The following is a 27,671-nucleotide window of genomic DNA, read 5'->3' on the forward strand; positions in this document are numbered from 1 at the left end:
TTTTCAACTTGTAAAAACTGTGTCATCATTAACATGAGCTATACAACACAACAAAAGAAAAGGGTTTTCATTCAAATGCTCCTACAGAATGGGATTTCATTATCTCTCTCCTCCAGCTTGATGTTATTTAAACAAGTACTTTCTACGCATCAATCTCCAAAATCATCATTCTCTGCACACTGATCTTTTTTTTTTTAATCCATGCTCAAGCTTTACAAACGCTTTAAAATATAAAACTATCTTTTTAAATTATCATCTCCTTTGCTTGCTGGTACATCACAGGAAAGAAAAGGCCAAGACACAAGGGCTACTCCTTAAGAAATGCCTCCTATTTTACTCTGTTAGCTCACAACATCAGAGGTGGATGTTGGTAGTATGGCTGTGGGGGTTGAACCATACCAAGAATATTCTGTTTCATTTTGCTGCCACGTGACAGATGGCAGCAGAGGGGCAGTCTGATAAAACGGCTTCTTACGTGGAAGTGCGGATAAGCAAAGGTGTGGAATTGAATTCCTCCATGTGGAAAAAAATGGCATCTACTGGCATTTGCTGAATGTTTATGGAGATCGAACAGTGGATGTGAGCACAGTGAGGTAGTGGGTGGTGCATTTCAGCAGCGGGTCACCTCAGCTGGTACAGATTTTGACAAGCATGGCATACGGGCTCTTGTTCATCACAGGCAAAAATCCACAGCTAACAGCAGTGACTATGTTGAAAAACGGCGTTTTGTAGCTGAGAATTCACTCTATCAAACAGTGGTGTTGTGTTTTCTATATCTGTTGTAGTTTCCATGGAAATAAATAGGAGGCATTACTTTCAAAGTGGCCTCTGTCCAAAGTCTTCTTACGCTTCAAGAACACAAACTGCTATTACCAAACCTCTATTGCTGTGATGAAGAAAGAAGTTATTTAATGCCTATATCATAATGCAGAGATACAGAATTAAATAGACTGATCAAGTTTCAGATAACTGGCATCCATTTTCCTTCATTTGTTTAGTAAAAATACTACACCATGTTAGAAGTGGCATTTGACTGCCATGAGTATATTGGAGCTCAGTCCCCTAGGCTAGGGCATGAGGCAAGAAAGAGCAACAATCTGGGAATGCGGGGATCATGAGGTTCTGGAAAGAAGCCTGGAAAATAGTCAGCTGTGGGAAGCCAGTTACATGCTATGTAATCAGAATTGACACATTTTATTACAAGGTTATCAATATAAACTAAGCATAAACGTACCAACAACAGTAAAAGCACAATGATTTCTGATGCCACAATCTTGCCCAGAATTAGAAGAAAAAAAAAGCAGGAGTAACTGAGAAAATTCTGGCATCAAAAATGAGTACCTTAGATGAGTTGTAAACCACTGCTTTCGATATTGTTCCAAAACTTAAAGAAGTAAAATATGAGGTCTACACTATGTCCAAGTCAGCTGACTGTTCTTACAGAATAACTATTTAGAAATAGTTATTCTGGATTACCACTTGCCTTAATTCTTCCCAAACTCATAGATGAGTAGTTTTCAAGATGTATACACACAAAAACCAAGGTCTGATTCAAAAACAAACTCTGGAACACACTAGAAACATCACATGTTTTAAAGAAGGAGCAGTAGAAATTAAGTAGTCAGAAACGGAAGTTAGCTGAAAGGCTGCAATATGCCTGCACAAGCACTGAGTGCTTTGAAAGTTAGTACCGAGAGACTGGAAGACACAAAGCGGCACTCTGAAGTTTTATTCTAATGGATAAAAAACTAGACTTTGAGAGCAGTACTTAAGCACGCCCGTGGCTGCACAGGGATGGTCTGACCAAACAGCCTTACCTGTTCACAGTAAAAGGTTGTCGAGAGGGTTGCTGCTTTGGCATACATATTATGCTTGGAGAGCTTCTGTTAGGGCTGCCTAACCCTGAACTGCTCATGCTGTTTGTCCTGCTGGGAATTCCAATGCCCTGACCAACCTGGGAGTGGTTCATCATATTCCTAGGATTCATAGGCAATATCCCCCTGAAAGAGAAAAACCATCCACGGAGATGAATCTGTGCAATAGTATTTGGTTACTCACTTAAATTACTCATGTTGGATAGACTTGGAGTTGTTGCAACTTAATTTGTGCTTAGATTCAACACTGCGTGTTTGGATTACTCTCTATAATTAACGTAGTTTTGGATTTCTTCAGGAACACCAGATGACCCATTGCGTACCAATCAAGTCCTCAGTCAGGTTCAGATAAATACTTAAGTACTATGCATTTGAAGAGGCGTTACAACTCTTATTTAAAGAGCACTTAGGACCTACTACCTTAACGTTCTCACACGGTGCAGAACAGCCGTATAAAAACGTTTACCATTTGTTTACCAGAACAACCAAAAAACAGACTCTTACATTCTGAAGCAGAGTTTGCCAGCAACTTATCCTTTACTTACAAAATCAAACACTGTCTTACGTTAAGCCTTCTCCTACTGTTTTACAGTATTACTTACCCAATACAGGCAGCGGTCAATAAAAATTACTGTTTTTCTTTTTTAATTAATCAGTCTAAAGTAGCTGTGGCACGATACGCAGAACATTTAGTAAGTGCTCTGCTCAAAGACACAATTGCAGAAACATTGGCTATCAATAAATACCTGCTCGGAGATGGAGGCGTGTGAAGTGACATTGTTGGTACCCCTGTTGTTGGCGTTACGTGGCTCGGTAACTGAGTGCCTTGTGATAAGCTGCGATTTAACTGAGGGGTATTGTTGCTCATTCCCCTCATTGGAAGGCCTAGTGCACCTATTGAAAAAAAATTCAGAGGGGTGGAGATACATAGCGATCCGGAACAAAGTCTTAGCCATCAGGTGTGGATGGAAACAATTTATGCTGACAACCTCAAAAAGTGTAAAGACTGTAGGAAAGTGCAGTGTAAAATGAAGTCCTTGCCTGCATACTACAAGCCCAGTTATCTCACACATAGCCCCATTCTAGTCAAACTTGAGAAAGGCTCCTCACAAAATTTTTCTTTAAGTCGCTAACGGAATTTTGTTTCCTTTGAGATGTACTCTGAATAGAACGGGGGGGAGCTGTGGTTTTGTTGACGAGGACGTGGAAATCCACATATTCAAAAAGTCGGTGTTTCGAGAAAAGAAATATCTCCACTCAGGAAAGAGGTTATTACACCTGAATAAATTGATACGTATTTGGCCAGCATTTAGAACGTCAGTCTAGCTTGTAAAAAAAATACACAAGTCTGTAACTAAAAAAATAAAACTAGGCACATTTCATAACATGGCTTTCAGGGCACAAGAATGAATATTCTAGGACACTCCTCTGTAAAACTGAAGTTGGTTCTTTCTGATCAGGCAATTTCAGTGTCCAAAGTCAGGTTAAATTTAATTTCTTGAGGTCTGAAAGCAAATAGGATTTAAGCACCTTCAGCTAGCAATTAAAAGCGTACAGAGCTGGTTTGGGGTTTTGCCTGTTTGTTATTTTTGTTTTTTTACATTGTGATCAAAATTATTTTCTACGCAAGCATTTGTGTGCAATGAAATAACAGAAGTGCACACACACAAACACACACACACAAAAAAAATCATCTCAATTCAGAAGAACAAAAAATAACCTGTCTCAAAATGTCAGAATACTTTATGGAGTTTCTGATCATTTCCACATTCCTTTTCTGTATTTAAAGAGTTTTAGAAATACATCCAAAGACAAGAGAAAGCCATTTAGTGCAACATATCAACAGAAACACACTTGCATCTATAACACGATAGCTATAAATAACAGCCCTATCGCTTCAGTGTGAGGCTGCTGAGGAAGCCTCAGAGAATTAAAAACCTTATCTTGCAGACAAAAGGAAGAAAAATTAAGACGAATCAGCACTCTCCAATGATAGATCACCCCTTCAGCAGAGCTGAATATGCCAGCGTACAACATGATGAAATACTAAGATCACAAAGGATGGACACAGCATATGCCCCAGTTATTGCTATGGATGAGGGCTGAAGAAACCTCCCATCTGCTGAGCTCCCACTCTTGCAGAAGCGCTGCCTGCCCCAGTGTTCTGCCCTACCATTCACTGCAAGTCTGCAACGAGGGATTTGGATAACATTCCAGTTTATCTCTATCAGTTGAGATTAAGAAGTAGCGTGACTCACTGTAACAAGCCTCCTAAGACTTCATTAATTGCTGATGATATCGAGGTGTTTGCTGTAAATACTTTGGCAATTTGCTGCATCAGAATAATTTCTATGAGCGTAAGTGTATATTATAAAAAGTACTTCACACCAATTAACGATTAGCTGGAATTTAAAAAATAAAATGGTAAAGGAAAAAATCCATGCTCTTCTAGAGATGGTACACTGAAAAAAGTGATTACTGTATTCAGGTTGATTTTGTGCAAGCATTTGTTCAAACGCAGTCAGTTTTTCACTAACAGCGTTTCTTCTAGTTGTTGCTTTTCTTTAATTAGAATTCTTAATGAGTAGTTCTGCTACTGTATTCTGCTACTGCGGCTGGCAAGGGCAGCTGAAATATTTGCCAAAGAAATCCCAGATAAACAAAACAAAAAAAAAACAACAATCAAAACCATCCAAAGAAACCTTCTCTTATGCTTTATGTTTTCCATATAAACTGAGACGAGAAATCTGTCAACTGATTAAGTGGTTAATTTTTAATGCCTACAAATTAAGTTTAACTTAACTCTATAGAATGACATCTTGATAAATGACTGACAGCTATAAATCTAAAGCTGGACAGCAGCTTTGTCTCTCCCAGAATATTTTAAATATAAGAATTTACAGGAATACAGCAGTTCCTTCATATTTGGAAGAAAGTGAACCCTGAAAATATTTACTTCTGAATTTTTAGCCACACAAGTCTCCATCTTCAAGAGATTGTGGCCTAGACACGACAAATAACTGGACTGAACAACAAAGTTGATGAAAAAAAGTTACCCCTAAAAATAATCAGCTACTTCAATATCTTTATGCAGCTGAGCCTGAAATGTCAGATTAGGGACCCAAAATCCAAACCTGACTCTCAGACTGGCCAGAAAGTCCCAGGAGTGCAATCAAACACGCATTGGTATGACACAGTCACACATCAACAGCCACGGGGATAGAAAAAACAAAAATAATTTTAAAGTCGCTATGCTTTCTAAACCGTGTGAAGAAAGCCTAAAAAAGCTACGAAGGCCATGCTCTTGGGAGACAAAGCTTTTAGTGTGTTCAAATTAAAATATCCACACTCTAAAATAGTCTTAAGACACCTTTCCTTAGTGTCTGGGTCAGATGGACTTGGCTAGAAAGCTGCAAACATTCAAAAGTGTGGAGTCATGAAAGATGTTCACAAACCTGTTTTACTTGTGAAACTCTTATCTGACTCAGGTGCTCTGAGTCACTCTCTCTGTCTGCCCCTCTTAACTTCAGGGAGGTTCAGCTCTTAACTCCAGCACTTACATCAGGTCTAGCATTGCACAGTATTACTGTTTCTCAGGAAGCCTTCATAAGCAGAGAATACACAAGACTGGCAGATGCAAGAAAAAAATATCTTCAAGAGATGAAATAAAACAAACAGCGGAGCAGAAGGAAACAATCTTCCTGGTGTAATTTTTTGCCAAATTTGAGTTGTCAAGCATACAGACAAGATTTAATTTGCTCCTATAAACCATAAAGTAGAATTTCCCTCTAGCCCTTAGATGTTTTTCTGAAGGACGTTCAGTTTGGCCCAGCTCACCTCCCTTAGTTTTTCTTCAGTGAGTTAAATCCCAGATATTCCTTATAGGATGACTGTATTTGGATATTTAAGTTACGCAGTGTCAATACGTGACACCTTGTTTACCAAACACTGCAGAAATGGATGACAGACAATGCAAAAACGTGCTTTCCAAAATAAATGAAGTTACACATTTGACATTACACAGTCTTCTTTACAATCACCAGAAATACCAAACCCGACACGTTGCCTATCCAAAGAGCATAAAACTAGAACATCTAATAAAATCAATAAAAGTAATTCTTACTTTGTTGCCCGTATAAACTTGCCCCAAACTGAGACAGCTGACCTGATGTTGATGGTGATGCCAGCATCTAAAATTTTAGAAAAGAACACAAAGTTATTATAGACACAGAGATATGATGGTAGCTCGCTCTGGAAGTTTGCAATAGCATATTATTTTGCCATAAAAGCGACTAAAAATCCCCATCTTTTTTTCAACCATCAAGTTTTAGAAACTTCCTAAAATATCTGCACAGTAATAACAGCACATCCCATGTCAACACATCCAACTCTGCATGTAGAAAACCAGACTTTCTTTAACTTACAAAAAAATAGCATAGAGGAAGAAGATGCAGAAGCTTTCAGTTTTCCCAGCCTTGCTGCTAAGAGAGCCATCTTTACAGAAAGAGGAATACTCTGTCATTTAAATCAGATGCAGGGCTTTTTTTCCCCTGCAAAACAGGGGAATTCAGTAACAGCAAGTTCAAAGTTTCATGTTGTCAGTTGTAATTGCAAACAGTGGGAAACGAGTGTCTAGATTGCAGCTGCTATACAGAAACAGATTTACACATGAGACAAGATTCAAATACTGAAATTATAACACAGTTACCCCTAAAAAGCAAGCATCATGCTCATAAGGCACCATATGAACATCTAGGATGTACAAATATCAGATGAAGTAAAATTTCCTGCTTCATCGTGCCCACTTTATAGATACTTCATATTATCAAACATTTCCATCAAAACTTTTCATGTCCACTTCCAAACACCACACATGGAATGTGACAAACTGGAGACTCCCAAGAAAAGTGACATTCAAAAAAGATGACAACTACAGCAGGGACAAGATACCAGATTTTCAGTCACAACTGAAAAGAGGAAAAGAAATAAACCACTCTCCATGCTGCTGCAGAAATTGGATGTGTTAATAATGTAAGTCAAGGAACAGAAGACTGAGGCTAAATTTTTAGGAAAAAAGAAAATCTTTGCAATCTTAATTAAGCACTGGATTACACAGCTTCCCTCTGCCAGTATCCTTCCCTGAATATTCTTAAAGAATCAGTCTGATGCTTGTCAACATTAGGTCTGGCTGGTTTACCCTTGGAGCAAAAAGGGGTAATTAGCTGACCTGACCCATCCTGTTCACAGCAGAACAGGCTACTCATACCTTGTAATCCATAGGCAGACATTGGTGTGTTCAGTGCCTGAATCAGGCACTGTAATCAGGGCTTGAACTGAAAGATGGTTCCAAGGAAAGGGATGCCTGGATTCTTAAGGTTACTCTCACGCTCTCAATTTGAGTTAAAAAACAAACAAACAAGAACAAACAAAAGAACACCCCAGTAATTAAAATTAAAATACACAATACTGTGGTTAACTGCAAACTGTTCTGTTGAATTAATGTAGACAGATGTAAAGCTCAGACCTTAGGAACCGTCCAGCTAGTTGTCAGTGCTGGAGCCAAATGCAGATGGCAGAAATGAGAAATAAAACTTGCAGGGTAGACACTACATCTCAAGAGTAGTTTTGATGGCTATAACTTACAGCAAGTATTTATGACTTTTTGAATACATACACAAGACACGAGAGGAAAAAGTGCAGTGGAAAATAACTACTGTCAGAAAATATATCAGAAATATTACCTCAAACTTGTATATGCTCATACTACTCTATGTGTTTGGTAGAAAGCAACACAGCAATAAACATGCACACCTGCATACATAAGAGGTCTGAACTACTAAGACAAAAACTTTCTACAGAAAAAACTTATAGCTAAAATAGATTCCAAGCTGGAACCAAGTCTCCCTTCTTACAGGAGGACTGGCTGTACACAAAAGCAGTTTAAATAATCAGTTGCATCAGCTCAGCGGTCTGCATCAGCAAGTGACGTGGCCAAAGAGACATGCATTTGTAAACAAAAAAATGCTGGTCCTGAAGGCCTAACATACATTCTATATGCATTTTCTAACTTGAGTTAGCCTTGTTTAGAACACCTGACCCCCTGGTTTGGCTGCCTCACTGTGAGTGGAAAATGCTTGCTGCACTCCAGGAGCACCTCTTCAACCCAAATAATCAAACTGATGAACACTGCAATGTGAACCAAAGTGGGGCACTTGGGAGGATGGACTTCAAAAGCTCGTTCTCCATCCCAACTCAGTTTTGTTAAACATTGACAGAACAGGCTGATACTGTAGTTTCACCTCATCTTTCCTTTCTTGGAATGTTTAAGAAAAAAAGAAAAGACATTGCAGTTTGACAAATTGGAAAATCCTGGAATATGTGGCAAGGTATGGCAAATTGTAATTCCATGCAAAAAATAGGAGTTATGAAAGTACCTGAAAAAAAAGTAAATAAATAACAACAACAGACACTGAGATAGAAATAGCAACAAAATTACTACCAGTTTTGGGTTAGACAAGCAGAATGGTTATGCCAAAAAGAAAATCCCACAGTAGCTGCTTAGGTTATTTAAAACTTGCTGTGATAGCCTGTGATATAATAAGGGGAAGATGGTACAAATCTCAGCAGAAAAAAAATAAAACCACAGACCTAAGAAGTACTAAATTACTTGAAAGGGAGCAAAATGAAATTTATACTGAGCACCACTTGTTTTTAAATCCAGTTAAGGGAAAATGAATGGTAAATAATATTTAATGAACAATGCTTATTAAAAATTGGATTTTCTTTTGAACTATTTCAAAGTAGGTCACATGCATTGTTCCATTTGCTTTATAGGAAAAGTTAAACTCAGAAGTTAAACTTGCAAAGAAACCCTTATGGAAGACCAGAATAAGGGCCAAGGATTAAATTCAGCATGTCTAACAATTCATTTTAAGGTCATCACATACCCAGGACAACAGGGATAACAAGATCCATGAAGAAAAAGGAAATTCAGGGGATCTGTTCCAGGCTGAAGTACTTCTCAAATCTCATGGAGAAGGATGTTGTATGCGTTTCTCTCTTATTCTGTCTCATTTGTTTGTCAATAATATGTCAAATATGTACATCAAGATATTTCTGACATTGTAATGTATCACCAAACCTCACCAAATACACTTTTCACTGAAGTTAGGAGCCATTTACAATCATGTGTACTTTTTCTACTGTTTTCATATTACTTATGGCCACAAAAAAAGAAAAAAGAAAAAAGAAAAAAAAATTACTAGGTTAGCCAAAATCTTAATGTTTGGTACCAAAACCTCTTTTTTACACACCAAACCAAATGGTGAAGGGCCTGGAGCATCTCTCCTATGAGGAAAGGCTGAGTGAACTGGGCCTGTTCAGCCTTGAGAAAAGAAGACTGAGAGGGGACCTGATCCAGGTCTATAAATATCTAAGGTGTGGGGGGCAGAATGGTGAGGCCAGACTGTTTTCAGTGGTGAGTGGAGACAGGACAAGGGGAAACGGCCGGAAACTGCAGCATAGGAAGTTCTGCACCAATGTGCGCAAGAACTTCTTTACAGTGAGGTGACGGAGCACTGGAACAGGCTGCCCAGGGAGGTGGTGGAGTCTCCTTCTCTGGAGATGTTCAAGACCTGCCTGGATGCCTACCTGTGCGACCTGCTGTAGGGAACCTGCTTTGGCAGGGGGTTGGACTCGATGATCTCTGGAGGTCCCTTCCAACCCCTACCATTCTGTGATTCTGTGATTCAAACCTCTGAGCTATTATTAAGTATCCTCATCCAAAGATAAAGACCCCAAGCAAGAGCTGTTAACATTCCTCCCAGCATCATTTATTTTTTCTGGTTGGACTATCAGCCACAAGATACACAAAACACACCAATTCTCTAGCAGCACACCTAAAGGGTGCACACTCATGCTGAGCACATACAGAATACCCTTCTGCAAGTTGGAGCATTTTAGTTCAATCATTCTGCTGGTGGCCAACAGCTACAAAACCCAGTTGTGCTAAAACATGGCATTTCTCTATTCCAACATAGCATGACTTGACGTATTTCAGGTGGCTTTCCTCTACACACTGTCACTGACTGATGAAGCCTAAGGCTTGCATCTCTCAAAAGGCCATGAGATAATTCAACAACCAATCCCTTTTGCAACACCAGGACTGCGTTTTACTGCAGTAGTGCACTGAAGCACAAACACCCAGCAAGGGCAGACTGACAGACTGAGTTGCTGGTGATCAACTCAGACGAGAACACCACTTTGCTCACGAGCTCCAGATGGTCACAGCGCATTCTGACCATGCAAGATTCTGCTTCTGAACTTGAATCAGCTGATTATTCCAGCAGACAGATCAATTTCTTTGGACTGGTCCACATCAAAAAAATCAGTAAGTCAATAACATACTATCAGGCTATTTACCACTCCCCCTGATGAACCAGATTTTATCATCATTACTTTCACTAAATATTGATGGATTTCCTGCAGCAAGTTAGAAGTATGAACAATCCTGAGAAAAAATTGCTTGAATTTGGTAGAGCTGCATAACAGTTGCTGCATTTTCCAGCAGGCAAGCCCAGCCCAGGCCACAGCCTCCTGATGCGGCAGCACCAAGGCCACCATGCCATGCAGTTACAGCCTAAAGCCACCTTCTTTAACATAAAGCAATCAGGCCCCAATCTCACTCCAGAAATTCAGCTCCTAAAAGCATAAGATGTTAGAATAAGCAAATAAGTGTGTGAGTAATATCTGGCTTGATAAATGATGGCTTTCTCACAGGTGCAAGCATCAGCATCATTTCATATTTGCACTACTTTATTTCTGGTAACTGCCATCTGTGCTGCACTATTTAACAACAGAACAGCTGACCTACAGCCTCAAAAGGAGAAAGTATTACAGCAACGTGCATAAAACCCCCGAGCCAATGAATAACTAACTGATAGACGTGATTTCCTATGCCCTGGACAGTTCACTATGCAGTATTATTAACAGTTCTCCTCTATATAACAAACTGGCTTTTAATATGGGATTCATAAAACTCACAACAAAATTTATATATATATTCCCAAATTGGAGAACAATGAATAAATTTTAAAAGTCGGGCACCCGGAACAAATTATTTGTAGGCAAAAATTTTTCTCATCTCCATTACTTGTGAAAAATAAAACCAAACACAATAGCTAGGAAATACATGTAATTGCATTCCAGCTTCCAGACTTCATCCTCTGAGGTCGTGGTCTCCCATGTCTGGTGGTGCCTGGGAGCACACAGGGGTAAGGAGCATAATGTAAGCACCACCTCTCATGCTGCAGTTACCTGAAATTGTTCTCCTGTAGGCAGTGGTATCTGAGATATTGCCATTGAGTGACAATGACATTACTGATTGTCATTCACTGTTATGGCAGAGGTTAACATGGCGATTCAAGTAGAACTTTAAAGGTCAATCTCTCTGGGTAGAAACAATCCGCTTGACGATTTGGCACATTAAGGTGCCAAATGATTACTAAAAGCTTGTTGAAAGCAATGCAAAGAAATGCCATAAGACATGAAGATCTAGGAGAGCAAAGCAAATATTTTGTTCTAACCAAAAATCTACTTGTATACTGAAAGCAAAACCAAAAAACCACCCACAGAGCGAGCACGTAAAACACCAATATTACAATACAATCTTTCAGTAAACTGAATCACAACGTAAGAGAGAACAACTTTTCCCTTCTAGAGAGGTAGAGGATTTTATCATGGCGTTAATCTGGCTCACGGAACCACTTCAAATGTTAATGCTGACATGCAAGACCTATCTTGTGGTGCTGATTTATGTGAAGATGCAATTAAACACAGCTTCTAGCCCAAGTACTGAAACACCGATCACAGTGATCCTTTCTTCCAGCAAAAAATTAAACACAAACCAGCAATGTTTGCAATTAAACACTAAATCATCAACAGCAAATTTAATTTTGGTGATAAGTGATGTGAAATAACTAATTAAACTAATACAGATACATGCTTCTTGCAAACTGTCTGACAGAATATGAAAGCCTGTTTTTCTAACTTTCTTTTTTTTTTTCTTGTGTGTTGTTTCATTTGATGACCCCATGTACATACTAACTTATAGTGAAACAGATGAAGAGTGCATTTTGCATTCTGAACTTTCGGTTCTTTATTCTTTGATGTAAATCTATTACAAAAACACAAGCTATATGCAGAGTGACAATAAACTCTGAGAAGGTACACTGCATTAAAACTTTAAAAAAGGATTTTTTCCCCTCCATATCTCATCCAATCTCATTCCAGCTATTTTCAATTTGCAGTACTGCAACTTTTATCTGTTGAAAATGGGATATTTTTCTTAGTTAAAAGATATCACACACTCACTAAAAGATGCCAAGCATGTTCAGGCTCTCTCTGGGAAGGTAAAACCCAACTCCATTCCTCTGCATCTTATACTTGAAGGAATATATTTCACAAAGCAAGCACAGCAAACAAATCAATTATTCAGTCAAATTCTCAAGTATGATCATATGTATACTGTTAATGTTTACAATAATACTTGTTTTCCATTTGAAATAAAAGATATTTAATTATTTTCTCCTAAATAAGCTTTCATTTTTTCCGCTTCACAAATCAAAGCTATTCATATTATGAAAGTTATCTTAATATGTTAGCTTTATTAGACCAGTCAGCATTAGCTCCAGTGCTTCTGCTGCTCTTCCTGATACAAAAGGATACAAATAGGAATTCTTAAATACTTACAACAACTTTAAGTGCAGCATCCGAAGTTAAATTATGACCAACTAACCCAACAGATTCTCATTCAGTGACTAAGGCAAATGTCAAGCAACATGCCTTGGGAAACAAGACATCCTTAGAACCCTAAAGAATAGTGTAAGAAAGTCCTTAGCCAAGCTGGAACAATGCAGTAGCAATCATAAAGTAAAGCTGTCTCCAGAAGAATGATTCCTTTCCACATTTAGTTTCCCAAACCTAGCAAGATTCCAGATCTCAGTCTCCATGGTAATCTCAATCTTGCTTCATGAGTTTTTATCTATTGTAAAAGTCCCACCTATTTATAAGGCTATATTTACGTACAGATATAGATATAATATAGATATAATAATTACTATTTTTACAAATTACTTTAATGGAAGTTTGCAGGAAAAGGCTGTGATAAAACGCTTTTGACCACTCCTTTGTAATACATCATCCTGGTCATTACAAGACAAAGATGCCAACCTTTCCCCTCATGCAACTGAGTCTGCAACTATCTCATGAGAGAAGAATACCTGAATTTAATCCACTGTGGACACACCTCTGCCATGTAAGGGAAGGGTCCTCTGTAAAGTGCCCTCCCAGAACCAATAACCCATCTCACTGTACTCAGTATCCAAATCTGAAAGCTTCTTTCCTTAGGAAAGGTATTGTCATGTAGCCAGATTAAGAGCTGCAATGAGCCAAACGTAATCTGCAGGTTTGATGTTACTTGTTCACATTATTAAAATTAATTTGATTTCACAAGAAGCCACATTTTGAAAGAACTGAAACGTATAAGAGCTTCATGTCTCAAATGAGAAAGCCCAGAATCAGTTAAGACAGTAAGGATTTTTGTTTGTTTGCTCTTAAGAAAAGAGTTAAGCCCAGCAAACTAACCCACTGGAAATGCACATCACTTGAACTCTTTATCATCTGCTGAGCAAGTAGGCCAAAAAACCCCCAAGTACTGGGCTAAGAAATGCAGACAGCATTCACAGCAAAAAAAAACTTTTGTCACAGTTTGGGCAGATCTTCATTAAAAGGCACAGCTGTGTACAACCAAATTTGTGCCTGCAGCTGACAGCAGAAGTCAACACTTTAAAAAAGAAACATACATCTATTTCAGAACTCCTTACCACAGGAAGAGGTGGGTGATAAAATGGCTTCAGATATGACAGGACAAACTAGTCGAAGAAAAGCCTATTGCAAGTTTTAGCAGGTAAAAGGATGAGACTTGTTTTGGTTTTTTGTTTGCTTTTTTTTTTTCCTTACGGAAAGTTCAAACTGAAGTGATCTGAAGTTTATTGCCATTATTTCCCTTCATTTGAGGAAATTAGGTTCAAAAGTATACGAAGCTCGTGAGTTGCCAATTTCTGCCAGTCAGTCCACCCAAGCACAAATAGATGGACCCTTATCCTTAAAGTGATCTCACTGAGTGGAGAGGCAGATCAATCAGGTTTGTAACATTAGCCACAAATAAGATCTGTAATTGTTTTGTGATCACAGCATGCACCTTACTGCCAATTCAAGTTACAGAAACACATTTGCTTTAAGCCAAAACTAAAACTATCTTTAAAAACTGTTGTAATTTCAACCAGTCTAATACAAATTATTCAGTAAAGCATTTTTGACCTGGTTATCACACACTGAATGCAGCAGAATTCGTAGAAAGAGCATTCATGGATATTCTGTGTTCCACTTCCCTACTTATCACAGCAAGGTTGTGATGACTCACAGCAAAACCACCCATTGAAAGAATGAGCACTAGATTACTGGAATAAAAATCAAAGGAATGACTGTTTTGTGCCCCCCCAGAACAGACCCATGCAACACTCAGATGTTTTAGAAGTAGCTGTGTGGATAACATGCAAATTTTTCATTTCAAATAGCATGCAAATCCTGAGTGTCTGGAATTATGTCCCCCAGTGAAAAAAAGGCAAGTTATGAGAAGGCTTTTTGCTTTCAGCTAAAACGAGGCTCTGAAATAAAAATATCTCCTAAATTCTTCGCTGCTACTTGTTCTCTCTTGTCAAAAGTCTTCAAGTCTTAAGGTATGACTTCCAGAGCCTTTACTCAGTTCACTTTATCTTCAGGTTAAAATGAAAAGAAAGAATTTAAATTCTAATTAGCCAAAGAAACAAGTCACAAGAATAGCAAGTCAGTAAGTGCCATGAAAATTGTTTATGAGAAGGCATACAATGCTTTCCCCCTCACCCCCCATCTTTTTCAGATAGCTTCTAGATGCTTTTTCAACTCTAGTAAATGAAGAACTATTTCTTAACATGATAAAAAAAAGAATTAAAATCTCTAATTTAAGTTTTAAAACAAGCTACAAAGAACTCCTGAAAAAACTCTCAACCCAGTAAAATTATGTATGTGACATCACTGTATCTGACTGGAAAATGATGCCTCTTCACAGGAGGGTTCCTGGCTTATGAAAACTTTATGCAAAATATTATGCTTGCAGTAACTTGAAGAACTTTACAGGATAACTGAAGCATATGACTGACCAGGGGTTCATATGTATAGATGGTACGTTGGAGGAAAAAAGATTTTTTTTTTTGCAGACTTGTAGCTAAAACCCACCATGTGTTAAACTAAGCTTTACCTACTCTCAGTAAAGACATAAGAAACTGAAAATGAAGAAATACAGAATGATTTAAATTGCATAAAATTACATATAGACAATTCTACTATATAAAAAAATATTTAAAATTGTAACATTTTTTCTTTTCAATAAGGACTGCAGTTACAAAGAGATTATGTATGCTAAGTTTTAGACTTTCTATTGCCAATTGTCTGATGATGTGATTGTAGCCTCATGTTCCCCAAGAGGTCCACTGCCTTAGTTTTTCAAGAAGCTGGAAGTTTTTCCCCACAGGTGTTCATAATGCTGCATCCAAATTTTGTAATGTGATTCCTCATTAGCTTACTCACTGGAAACTCTGAGCAAACTTCTTTTTGTCTGTCAGTACTAAGTGTTATCTAAACACAAAAGCAGTTGAGAAACTTATTGTGTCCTCATGAAGAGAACATCATCTTTCATACAATTTCAGTCCAAAAAGTATTTAAATACACCGTCATTTTTCATTGGAAAAGGTTTTCCAAAGCTGCAAAACTGGTGGGACAGCAACAAGAAAACCAAAAGACAACCATCTTTGCAGACGTTATCATTTGTTGTGAGCCACATGAAACAACAAAACAACATGCAATACATACAATACACTTAGCTATACGTAAGTGCTCAAAGGTACCCAAGACAATGTCAGCATCACCACCACATATTTATTTTGATCACCTTTTAAAAAAGTTGTTACAAAAGCACGTAATAGCTTAAGACTTTATAAGCATGAACTCAGGAAGTTGTAATTGTCAACAGCGAAGCTACACAGAAAAAAAATCCCTTAGCAATTATTTGGAAACAAAATTTTAAGAAGCTTTTGCAAAAATGACTCTTCCATCTCCTGCTGGTATCACATCATTCTTCTCTGCCAACTACAGCTGCTTCTATTCCCCATTTTGTCCACTTCTCCCATAAGCTTTCAGGATTTCTCATTTGTCATTCCTGGTGACTGGAACACCCACCTTCCTTCTCTTGAAGTCCCATCCTAAGATCCACTTCTGCAACATTGCCTACAGAAAGAGTAGGCAACTAAAACACTCATACTCTATGTCAACAATGTGCCAAGCATCAGCTTTCACTGTAGACTGTGCAGCACAGCATCTCACTTTATCTTTCTGACCACATCTTACATGGCTTCTCCCTAAACGTATCAAAGTAGTAGAGGGAATTTACTAACTGAGAACCAGTTGGTGTCTGGTTAGCACTAGTGTCTGAGAGTGCTCCCTGCACCTCTAGGTACTTACAGAAGAGAAAGTATGTTCAATGTTACACATATTGCACTGTGCCTGTGTGCATCTGTGGTATGTACATGTATTTAATGGACAAACATGAAAAGAATAGCCTTTACTTTTTTTTTTTTTTTCCATTGTAAAGCGTTCTAATTGCTTACTAGCTCACCTGAACTTTCTCATCAAGTTCATCAAAACAATTTTAATTAAACAGAAGTGGAACATATTGTTTACGCATTTTTGGTTTTGCTTAAGTCATGATACTAAACCTATTTCCTCTTATCCTTGAAAATTTTGATTGAATTTCACTAACAAACAGCCTACAGAAAATATCTGTTTACATAGTCCATAACACCATGCTCACTCTGGTATTAAACAGCCACATGCATTACAAAAGGAAAAAATGTTTAAAAATGGTTGATTTTGTATCTTTCTTCCATTACAAAAGGGAGTGATGCCTAACTTAGACTACTTGAGCAGATAAACAAGCTGTGCAAGGCACTGTCAAAAATGACCACTGAGGATGAAAAATGCAAAAACGCAACAAAAACAATTTAGACAACACGTAACTACCAGATATAATCAATGATCTAGTTTAAGTTACAAATACAGCTTTCAAAGATGAAAAAATAAAGCCTTGGCAAGGCTATGATTGAAGTTTTCCGAGCATAAATACTAAAACAATTGGCACTGAAAATAGCTATACACAGCTTAAAAGCTTGATGAAGCCTTTCCTTACATACATTTAACGTGCTTGAAACTACCTCACTACTAAAGGGGGAAAACAACTTACATCTTTTTAACAACTTCAAAGGGGGAAAATTCAACTTACATCTTTTTCTGACCGATGTGGGAACATCGATGATTGGCTGTAGTACATGTTTTCATCATGGTAGTCACCATCAACCCCCTCTACAAACTTCTTCCTTGAAGCACCAAACATGCTGTTTGTCACCTAAAGAAAAGAAATGATACGTAAGCTTGCTACACACTTCAATATCATACTTTTAAAACACACGCGCGTATGGGACTGTTAAAAAGTTATTCTAGAAAGCTGAAAATTCCTCTGTAAATCTTACATAGATATTGCCAGTGTAATTATTCATCCATCCAGGATTTTCAGTGACAGAAATACTTATTTCAGAAGGGACTAGGGTGGGAAGAGATTAGATGGTTTGGCTTAAAGAGTATGTCCCAGTGCCTTTCACTCAGCTTTTAGAGTTACAGAATGTCAGACAACAAGTAATTTTCGAAGTTTTACCCTTCTCAGAAGAAACACTAAATTCAAAGAAAATACAGGAATGTTTCTTAGAATGCAACCAAATGTAAAATATATATTATTTATAAATAAATAAATAAAATTTTATATATATATACACACACACACACCACACGGAGACAAGGAAACCATGCCTCAATATCGCAAGTTTGGGGAAAAAAAACAACAACAATAAAAAAAGCCAACAACTTTCTACTTGACCCTGCACATCGAGACCCATGATGAAGTAAGAGCAGGTTGAGCTTAACCACACTCAATCGTGACATCAAGACTGGCAAAGTTATTGCAGGCATCCATAGGAAAACACAAGGCTTTATTTTGCCCTTAGCTCCCCGAGGCACTCATGCACACACACAGCTGCTAAGTCAGGAACTTGAAACTGAAGAAAGAGCAACCATGCAGCTGTTCACAGAACTCTAATTCATGAGCAAATTTCCTGCCACAGTAAGGTCATACAATGTCACTACAGGATCTACCACATACAGTGCATACTTATGCACCTGACTTATTTTATTTATGTAAAAACACACACTGCTGTCAAATTTCTAATCTGTCTGGCTACAAAACACTGTGCCCACACAGAGCAGGCTACCCAACAGGTTAATGTTTGAACCACACTCTGGCCAGCACTGCACAGCCAGCCTAGTTCCTTGTATGGAACAGAAGATTGGAGAGGGGGCAACAAATAGTTCAGCAATCAAAGCTGAACTGCAGCACACCTTCACACGGATCTGTAACATCCTGAAGATAAGGAAGGGAAATTGCAGCTTATGAAATGCTCTGAGCTTGAAGACTTACTGTCATCACTACTGACAGCACTAGCTAAGCATCAGACTTCAAAAGAAAAGCAAAGCGTCCTTTTATGCTACCTTGGGCTCAGAACTGACACTGACCAAATTTCAAAACACTTCTGCTGGTTGGCTACAAGACGAATTACTTTCAGCTCAAAACCCTATTATCCACACTGATACAAATTCGCTCTGGTATTCCTCATGGTGTGCTTTATTCACATTTCACCTTTACCAATGAAGATTTCTATGCAGTGTTTGGTAACACAGGTGCTCCCATACTACGAAGAACCCATCTCCACAATTTCAAAGTCACAGCACTTCTGAGCAAAAGTGGAGCACTTAGGGTGTGCACACACTATGGCTATAATCACAGAAATGGCCCCAGACGTTCAGCTAAACAAAAGCTTATACTTTTCTCAGCAAAAAAATTCAGTTACCCAGATCGCCCAAGTCTACAAAAAATGAACCACCTATGACAGGTACAGAAAGGCACGTAAAGGTACTGTGCGTCTTCTTCAGAGGAACCTTGCTCTTTTTTGTGCAAGACCATATAACACAAATGTGGGGTCCCAAACTGCTTGGTATCCAGCTGACTTTCACACTTGTAGTGAAGCTTTCATTACACTATAAGCATATCCCACTGTGCTAATCCCCTTACAATGCAATTATCACCTACCAGATGGAATGGAGCATTTAACAGGCTAAGGGGATTATCTTGTCCTTTGCTCTGCCTGAATAAAGTGTGGAGAAAAGGGTAGCTGGCTTTCACCATTGCAAAAATGATAATGAAATGTTTGGGTGAAGCTATCCCCTAGCAGCTCAGCTTATCAGCCAACCACAGCTTTTGCAAAGGTAAAAACACAGTTCCTCACAAGTCCCTAAGGATTCTTCAGAACTCTTAACAATACCTGGGATAAGAGATGACTTTTTTTTTTGCTAATTCTAATGAAAAGATGTATTAGAAGGCTATCTTTTTTCTTTTTTTAAGGCATACTCAACACTACCATAAAAATATAAAACTTGTGACCAAAAGCAAATCAACAAAGCACACACTGTAAGGTACAGACATAATATGTTATTCAGAGCTGCAGTACAGGAACTATATAGGTGGGAAACAACAGTTCCGTCTCTGACCCCACAAAGCTTTGGGTCTCATTTCTGTAGACATTTACACATGGTTTGTTACATACATTCACAGCCACCATAAAGGCTTCTGAGGCAGTGGGATAAGGTCAGAGCACTGGGTCTTGGAATAGTTTTAAAGCTAATACAAGGACGCTGGTGTGCCAGAAAATGAAGTCCATACATTGAAAAGCTGGAAAATATTTTTATGCTTTCTTCCAAATTAAAAGTGCCTACGAGGCTATTTTCTACACTGATAATTGTTTGAGAAAGCAGCCCAAAAACTAATCAAGATTATGCCTAGAGGACTGACAAAACGCACCAACATTAATATGGAACCTTACAACTGCATGGTTATTAGAAAGAAGTGAAGAAAGCTTTTCATAATTAGAGGGATAAAATATTGATATTTTTATCGGCAACCCACATTTCTACATGGTGACTAAAAAGACAGGGCTGACAAAATGCAGGGAGCAGAGCAGTGTTATCAGGATGCAGCTGCAGCCGGGACAGGGCAAGCCTGAAGGAACCCTGCATGCAGCTAGTAACCAGCGGCACTGCAGAGAAGCTCTTCCAGGGTTGGGTAGGGCCTCTGCCTTTTTGTGAGCACTGACATCTTCACAGCAGCCTGAGGGAAGTGCTGTGGGCACTGCAGGTCCCATTGGCAGCTGCTGGGTCTCAGCAGTTTCCCTGTGCTAAGAGGGCTGCCAGTTGTTCTTGAGGCACACAACCACTACACAGCCAGACCAAAGACCAGTGAGCGGGATTAAAGGCTGGTGATGCAGTTCCATCCAGAGACTGCTTAAGTGCAGATACTTCTGAGAGCACCAACAGCCAGTTTACCTGCTTCCCAGCAAAGTCGGTGACAGCAAGTGGCTGGCAAGCCTCTGAATGAGAGATCCTATTCCTCTGCACAATTCTGTAATGTGACAGAGGAGTCATGCAAAGACACAGGATTTGCCCACAATGTAGAAATTACTAAAATGTCTGCCTTAAGCTGCAAAAAGATCTTTACAATTATTTATAAAGTGATGCTATGATTGCATATTTCATTAGTTTAACAGCTTGAAGCAAATAAGTTAGTTTTAAGATATGAAACTAATTCTGTGGCTGCTTTGCAGTACTACTGTAGGTAACATCCGAGGATGGCTCAGCTCACTCATCACATCAACACTGGCAACTCAAAACTAGGAGGACGCTGCAACATCTCCCTGGAGAATGAATGCTTTTAATTTTGTACAGAGCAGAAAAGATCAATCATTGAGTTACAGCTGACTTAACTCCTCATCATTCCAAGAGCTGAAAACTACATGAAATAATACAAATTTTAAAAAACAACAAACCAACCACTTCAGGAGTTTGGGCAGCACCTCCTCCGTCCAGTTCCTGAAATGACAACAGGGTTTGCCAACATGCACACTGCCACTGTGTGTGAGCACAACTCCAGCTCACAGTCTCAGCCTGATGTTATGTAATTTCTGCCAACCTACAGCCCAGGCCTTCTGATGCTGCTATTTAGCTCTTAGCAAGCAAAGTCAACAATTGGCTCTATTTTTATTTCCCATTACAAATCGATGCTTTCAAATAAGGTGAGATACTTGAAGTGTCTACAAAAGTATGTCTCAATGAGCCTTTCAGTGGAAAGCAAGTGTCAATTCAATTAAGTATCACAAGTCACACACCGGTAACCACCAAATCAATCTGCAATTTAAGTCAAAACAGAATTTGTAATTCCATCAGTTGGTACTTTTACAAAATAGCATAAATCTTATTTATAGGAAAAGCTAACATTTATGACCGCACTTCTCAATGTCAAAAATAATTCCAACTTGGCACAAAGTGGAACTGATACACAATGGAATACATTCTACTAACTTGTTTGACAAAAAAGATCTCCTAAATCCCAGCCCTCTGGTGGAATATGTTAAGAGTTATTTAAAAATAGGATAAAGCACAAAATGTACATGAGCACAAAATTTAAAATATATGTATATCATTTTCAGGATGAAAGAGAAACAGAACTTGAAGTTGAGACACCCCTGTTCCCTCATTTAATTTCACAATCACAACCATTCAGTTTCCCCAAGGTGATGCTAACAGAGCATTCTCCATGCTTACAGCATGGTGCTCTTTCAAATAACTTTGTAGTATCAACTATATGTAAACATGGAAAAAGGATCATTGCACTCCATTTCTTTCATACATAAGCACAGGTTTGTACAATAAAATCTGTATTTTGTCCATCTTCAAAGGCTTTGTCTTCTTTTAATTTACTGAAGCATCTTTAAGTTAAAATTCCAGAAATATGAAAGACTGAAATGAAGACCACAGCATAATTGAGAAACAAGCCTACCAATAACCCCAAAGGTTGCACAGCCTTTAGAACAGTGTTTGCGTCGTATGGTTGACAGATTCTTTTTCAAATTCAAGGAACACTGTGGAAATCAGCAGCCATACAGCAACCCTGTCACTCACAGACGGACTTAAGTCAAGGTTCAAAGCGCTTCAAGACACAACCTGTCTCCTTAAAACACTGCATGGTTTTTCTCTCAGAAAGGAAGCGATGTAACAGATGATATACACAGCAACTTCTACGCTGCAAATGAAGACTGAAATTTTGAGCGTGAAGGAAATACAGGACATTTAATTACTATTTCAGACTGTTCTCCACTTCTATTCTCAAGAATGGCTACCTACAAGCTACAGTTTTCCAAGTGTTTGCCGGAGTATAACAGCACTTTGAAAAGCTTCACTAAAACCATGCATCTCTGCAAATGCAACAGTCACTAACATCAAACAAGCCACAGAAGTTCCCCTGACAAAGACCTTGACCTTTAACTATGCTTAACTGCTGTGAAATGAACGTTTGAAAACTGTCCTGCAATAGAACAATACAGGAGGAACAAGAAAAATAACTCATGCTAAAATAGAATAATAGTCATCAAAATCACTACAGCTAAAATTGAAAATTTTAAATGTAAACAGCTCCAATGTGTTTCATGACGTGGCTGAGATCTCACACATTCTGGGTCAGAAGTCCTGCAGGTTCTGCACCCTCACACCACAGGCCTGGAATTTGGAAGATGAAAGAAACCAACAGTGACTGGGGACATGATTCTTCCCTAAGCCGTCCGGATACCTTCTGTGGATCTGATCAATGAAACGTACTCTCAAAGAGAAGATAAAGAACAAGAAATAATCTTTGGGCAAGCTATAATATAAAGAAACACACACAGAAAAGACATTTCAAAGATGTGAAAAGTAACAAGTGGCCAGCCAAAGTCACCAGAGGAACAAATAAACTAGCACTCCATCAAGACTGGACAAAGAGAGAAAGCAAGTAGCTGCCAAACCCATTCTGTTTTCCTCAGTGATGTGACCTAAGGAGACACAGCAGCATGTCTTCTGCAGACATACTGCTCAACTGCCAAGTTCTGACTAACAGCACACGTGTACCCACACACACTGCAAAATGTGTCAACAGAGTCAGGAACCAAAAAAAAGTAAACAATTATACCACTACATTCCACCAGCCACACAAAATGTGAGCACACTTACCCAGTTTCTCTGTCCTTGATGCCTCCAGTCATTTGAAGGATTTACAGAAGACTCAGAAGGGTTCTAAACTAGATTTAGCACAGTACTTCCAAGTTAGTATTACAAAATGCTACACGCTTGCCTGTGAAATGGACTTCAACTCATGTGTCGCCACAAAGGTGGTAGTTTAAAAAGAAGTGACAACTGTGCCAGTAGCTTACAATGTACATTGGCTGAAATAAACAAAATCCAATGCTATTTTAAGTATGCATACATTGGAAAAACAGCAATGTTCTTATTCAAAACAATTATGTTCTGGCATACTCTTGTCCTCTACTTATATACTACTCACAGACACTGTATGTATAAAACTAATTTAAAAAATGTTCTCAGGTGATGAGCCACCAAGAGAATTATCAGCTAAACGTACCCTGTGTATATCATATTAATGATAATAATAATTTCTTATTATTTGGGGGCTATTCTATCAAATAAGAAACAAATAAGAAATCAATCATGCTAAGAAAGCAAAATTAAAATTAACTACAGAAAACAAAGAAGCTGCTTAAGTACCTACACTGTTAAGGGAAAACAAAAAATCTAACAAACAAGGACTTAAAATAACCAGTAGGCAAACCTGAATATCTAGCAAACAATTACAGAACACCCTTTAATGTTAACAGAATATCAGTTTTCAAGGACAACAGTTCCAGTCTTAAAAAGAAGAGATTCAGCTGCTGAGTTTAGAAACAAAACAACAAAACCCACAAAATACACATCAGTTTCAGTTTACAGGTCACCTGGGTCTTCTGGCCTCCCCACACCGTGAACAAGCCCCTATTTTAATAGGAACAGTACGAAACTGCGCTAACACAATTACAAGAAAAATTAACGAGGTCATGAAACAGTGCAGAATCACAGTCTTGCCTAACTCAATTCTATATAGATAATCATCACATCTGCTTCCAATATTCTCATAACAACTGTAATTTTACAGTGGCACTTCTCCCAGACACTCAAAGTTTATTCTGCAAGTCCCTCTCTAAGAGAATTTGAGCCTCAGACATACGTAAAACTTCTCATTGGGAGACATCAGAATGATAACTTCATCCCTCATTGTGTATGATAATCTGAAATTCACTCCGTTGTGTAATTCAGAAATGGACTGGCTGACAACTGCTTGCAGTTTTGACTAAAAGTTGATTTCACAATTGAACATTTCCATTTGTCAGATGGACTGCATCAGAGATTTTTTTTCTGCAGACACAAGTTTTGCTGTATTTCAAAAAGTACCTTCTCACAGCAGATTAAAGGTATTCTCTTGTTCAGCAAGTTAATCTATTTGAATTTTATCTCCAGTTTGATGCCTAGACTTCACTTTAAAACAAATAAACGGATAGATAAATAAATAATGCAGGAAAAGGCACTTTAACCATTTGGAAAGTCTAAAGCCACTCAGATGCACTCTGGAGAGTTGTATCTCTAATAGAGCATGTACAATGGTAAAGCTCAGCTTTAAAAGATTAAGAAATAAGCACCATTCTAAGTCCTTTAGAAATATCCAAATGCTTCTGTTTCTTCAAGTCCTCAAAGAAACTGAAATACAGCATTTTTTTTTAAAACATTGCAAAACTCAGCAAACAGATAAAAATACAGTTCCCATATTCAGCAAATTCAACTGCTACAAATTCTTCAAACTCACATCATATAAGTACAATGTGAAATCTGTCTGAATCACAGAATCAAAGAATGGCCTAAGTTGGAAGGGACCTCAAGGGTCATCAAGCTCCAAACCCACCACCACATGCAGTGCCGTCATGCTTCCCATTTAATACCAGACCAGGCTGCCCAGCACACCATCCAACCTGGCCTTGAACACCTCCAGGGACGGGGCATCCACAACCTCACTGGGCAGCCTGTGCCAGCACCTCACCACTCTCTCTGTAAAGAACTTCCCCCTGATATCCAACCTAAATCTTCTCTCCTCCAACTTAAAACCATTTCCCCTTGTCCTGCCAAGGCTATCTATCCTATAGGCTGACTTAAAATATATATATCACTACCAGAAAAGGAGTTTCCCACTAGTTCCTCTCAGCCATGAGCATTGCATGGTGTCAAGAGAAAAATATTACCACTCCTGTTACATAAGAAGAAGAGAAAAAACCCCGAACACAAATACTAAAACAAAAACTTGAAGTAACAGGGAAGCAACAGGCTACCTAAATGAATGACAGTCCTGTCACAGAGCAGCAGAGTCAGACTCTGTAAGGGTAAATGCCTGTTGCCAGCACAGCAGCAGTCACCTCAGACTTCTGGGCTCTGCAGCCTTCAGCCCCAACTCCAAAGAGCTCAGACAGGTGTGGGTAGGAGAATCACTACCCATAACGTGCAAACATAGGATAATATTTACCTTCCTCAAATGACTCACAGCAGTTCCTGTCTTTTTAGCTACTGCAGAGCAAGTTCTTGACTTACGGTTACTCATTTGTCAACTGCTACAGCACGTTAAGAATCAATCCCACCTCCAGATACGAAACCAAAACACTACTGCTTGAAAGTCAGCTATTCGAACTGCAGCAGGAGCCACTCACTGATTCATTGTTGCTACACAGACCCAAGTGTTGTGGTTTTTTGCAGTGGGTTTTTTTTTTTTTTTTTTAATGTTGTTTTTTTGGTGTTTTGGTTGTTGTTTTTTTGCCTAAGAGGATAATTTTAAGAAGCATCTGACTTCAGAAATAACACTAAGGTGCACACAAATAGAAGTTTCAATGAGGAACCTGCTACCTCAAAGATCATAGCTTCTGAAATTTTATTCATACCTACATGTACATTCCACCTTCTTGCTAATGTTGATTTCTGACTTTTTAAAGAGAGAGGAGTTTTTCCCTTTGGATAAGAAGACATTACACCTGCCTAAAGAACAAGAGGTTCCAAAGATAATTAATCACAGGATATCCCTAGTTGGAAGGAATGTTCAAGGGTCACTGAGTTCATCTTCAGCTCCACACAACTCAAACCATATTATGACTTTGTTTCTGAGAGCATTGCTCCTTCAACTCCAGCACCTGGGACCATAACCAGTATCCTGTGCGGCCCGTTCGATGCCCTCCACTCTCTGGTGCAGACCCTGTCCCCAACCCAGCTGCCCTCCCCTGACAGCTCCATGCCGTTCCCGTCGCTGTCACACAGAGCAGAGCTCAGCGCTGCCCTCCGCTCCCTGTGAGGAGCTGCAGCCGCCATCAGGCCTCCCCTCAGCTCCTCTGCTCTGCACTGAGCACACCAAGGAACCTCAGCTGCCTCTCACAGGTCTTGGCCTCCAGACTCTTCATCTTCATACATCTCTTTTGGACGCTCTCTAATAGCTTTATGTCCTTCTGATATTGTGGTTCCCAAGCTCGCAGTGCTCAAGGTGAGGTCACACAGCAGAGAGCAGAGCTGGACAACCTCTTCCTTTGCCAGGCTGGCGGTGCTGGGCCTGGTGCAGCCCAGGGCACAGTTGGCCCCTTTGGATGCAGGGCACACTGCTGGCTCAGATTCATTCTGCTGTCAACCACAACCAAAATACAATTATTCTTTTTTAAAGAGTTGCAAAATGTCAGCAGTAAGGCACTCACACAGCCCCTACATATTCTGAGCCTTAACTACAGGATCTTCATTTATCCATGGACAGCTGCAGCTACACAAACAAAAAGCAGTGGTATGTATAGTCTTATTCCTTAGGCCCACATGTGCTTAAACCCAGCTCTAAAGGGACAAACAAGTAGGAATTTCTCAATTTTTCTTTCTTTTCAGCAATTGCAATAACCAAAAGAAGTATCCAAATGAGTTTTCACAGCATCACTTAAACAGTATATACCAGTCTATTCTTACAGAACTGGTCTGGAATTTGCTTCTCTCATCCTGCCTCATAGCTTTCCTTCCAAAGCATATAATTCCAAACCACTACCTATCCTTAATCTGTTCTCTTCTATTCTCAGCTGGCTCCCATTAACTTCATTTTAGTGGCCACAAACAGCAAACTTTCAGAAAATATTTTTCTATGTAGGAAATTGTTAAGTGGAGCGCGCATCATTCAGATAATTAGAGAAATTAACCTATTAAAAAAAAAAATCAAGCTAAGCTTCAAATTGCTTTCCTCAGAAGCCTAGAACTGTGACAGATTCTATACACTTCTTATGGAAGCAATAAAAGGCTAGTGTGCCCAAAAAACCATGAACAGAAGGGTTCAGGTGGAAGGGATCTACAAAGATCACCTAGCCCAACTGCCTGACTGCTTCAGGGCTGATCAGAACTTTAAGCACATTACTGAAGGGAGCATCCAAAAGCCTCTTTAGCACTAACAGACATCTACCACCTCACTAAGAAGTCTCTCCCAGTGTCTGACCACCCTCACGGCATAGAAACGTTTCCTGTAGCCCAGCCCAACTCCCCCTGGCAGCTCTGTGCCATTCCCATTCCCAGGAGCAAAGC

The 27,671-nt window shown here is 39.0% G+C and overlaps 1 protein-coding gene across 3 annotated transcripts in view; it reads right to left on the reverse strand.

The window, feature by feature from the left end:
- Window positions 1-27,671, reverse strand: part of CNOT2 (CCR4-NOT transcription complex subunit 2) — a 93,120-nt gene that overhangs the window by 23,285 nt on the left and 42,164 nt on the right. The window contains exons 2-6 of one of the 3 annotated variants that reach the window (XM_052668970.1): window positions 17,305-17,427; window positions 16,206-16,253; window positions 5,998-6,064; window positions 2,621-2,768; window positions 1,818-2,000 (exon numbers count right to left, since the gene is read on the reverse strand). In XM_052668970.1, the coding sequence (XP_052524930.1) occupies window positions 1,818-2,000; window positions 2,621-2,768; window positions 5,998-6,064; window positions 16,206-16,253; window positions 17,305-17,415 (557 nt within the window). In that variant the 5' untranslated portion in view covers window positions 17,416-17,427. Of the gene's footprint in view, window positions 1-1,817; window positions 2,001-2,620; window positions 2,769-5,997; window positions 6,065-16,205; window positions 16,254-17,304; window positions 17,428-27,671 lie in introns of those variants that run through there. The other 2 variants (XM_052668971.1, XM_052668969.1) reach the window with 2 other exon arrangements.

Source organism: Tympanuchus pallidicinctus, unplaced genomic scaffold (assembly GCF_026119805.1).
Source record: "Tympanuchus pallidicinctus isolate F22 unplaced genomic scaffold, pur_lepc_1.0 scaffold8, whole genome shotgun sequence".
Classification (NCBI taxonomy): Eukaryota; Metazoa; Chordata; class Aves; order Galliformes; family Phasianidae; genus Tympanuchus; species Tympanuchus pallidicinctus.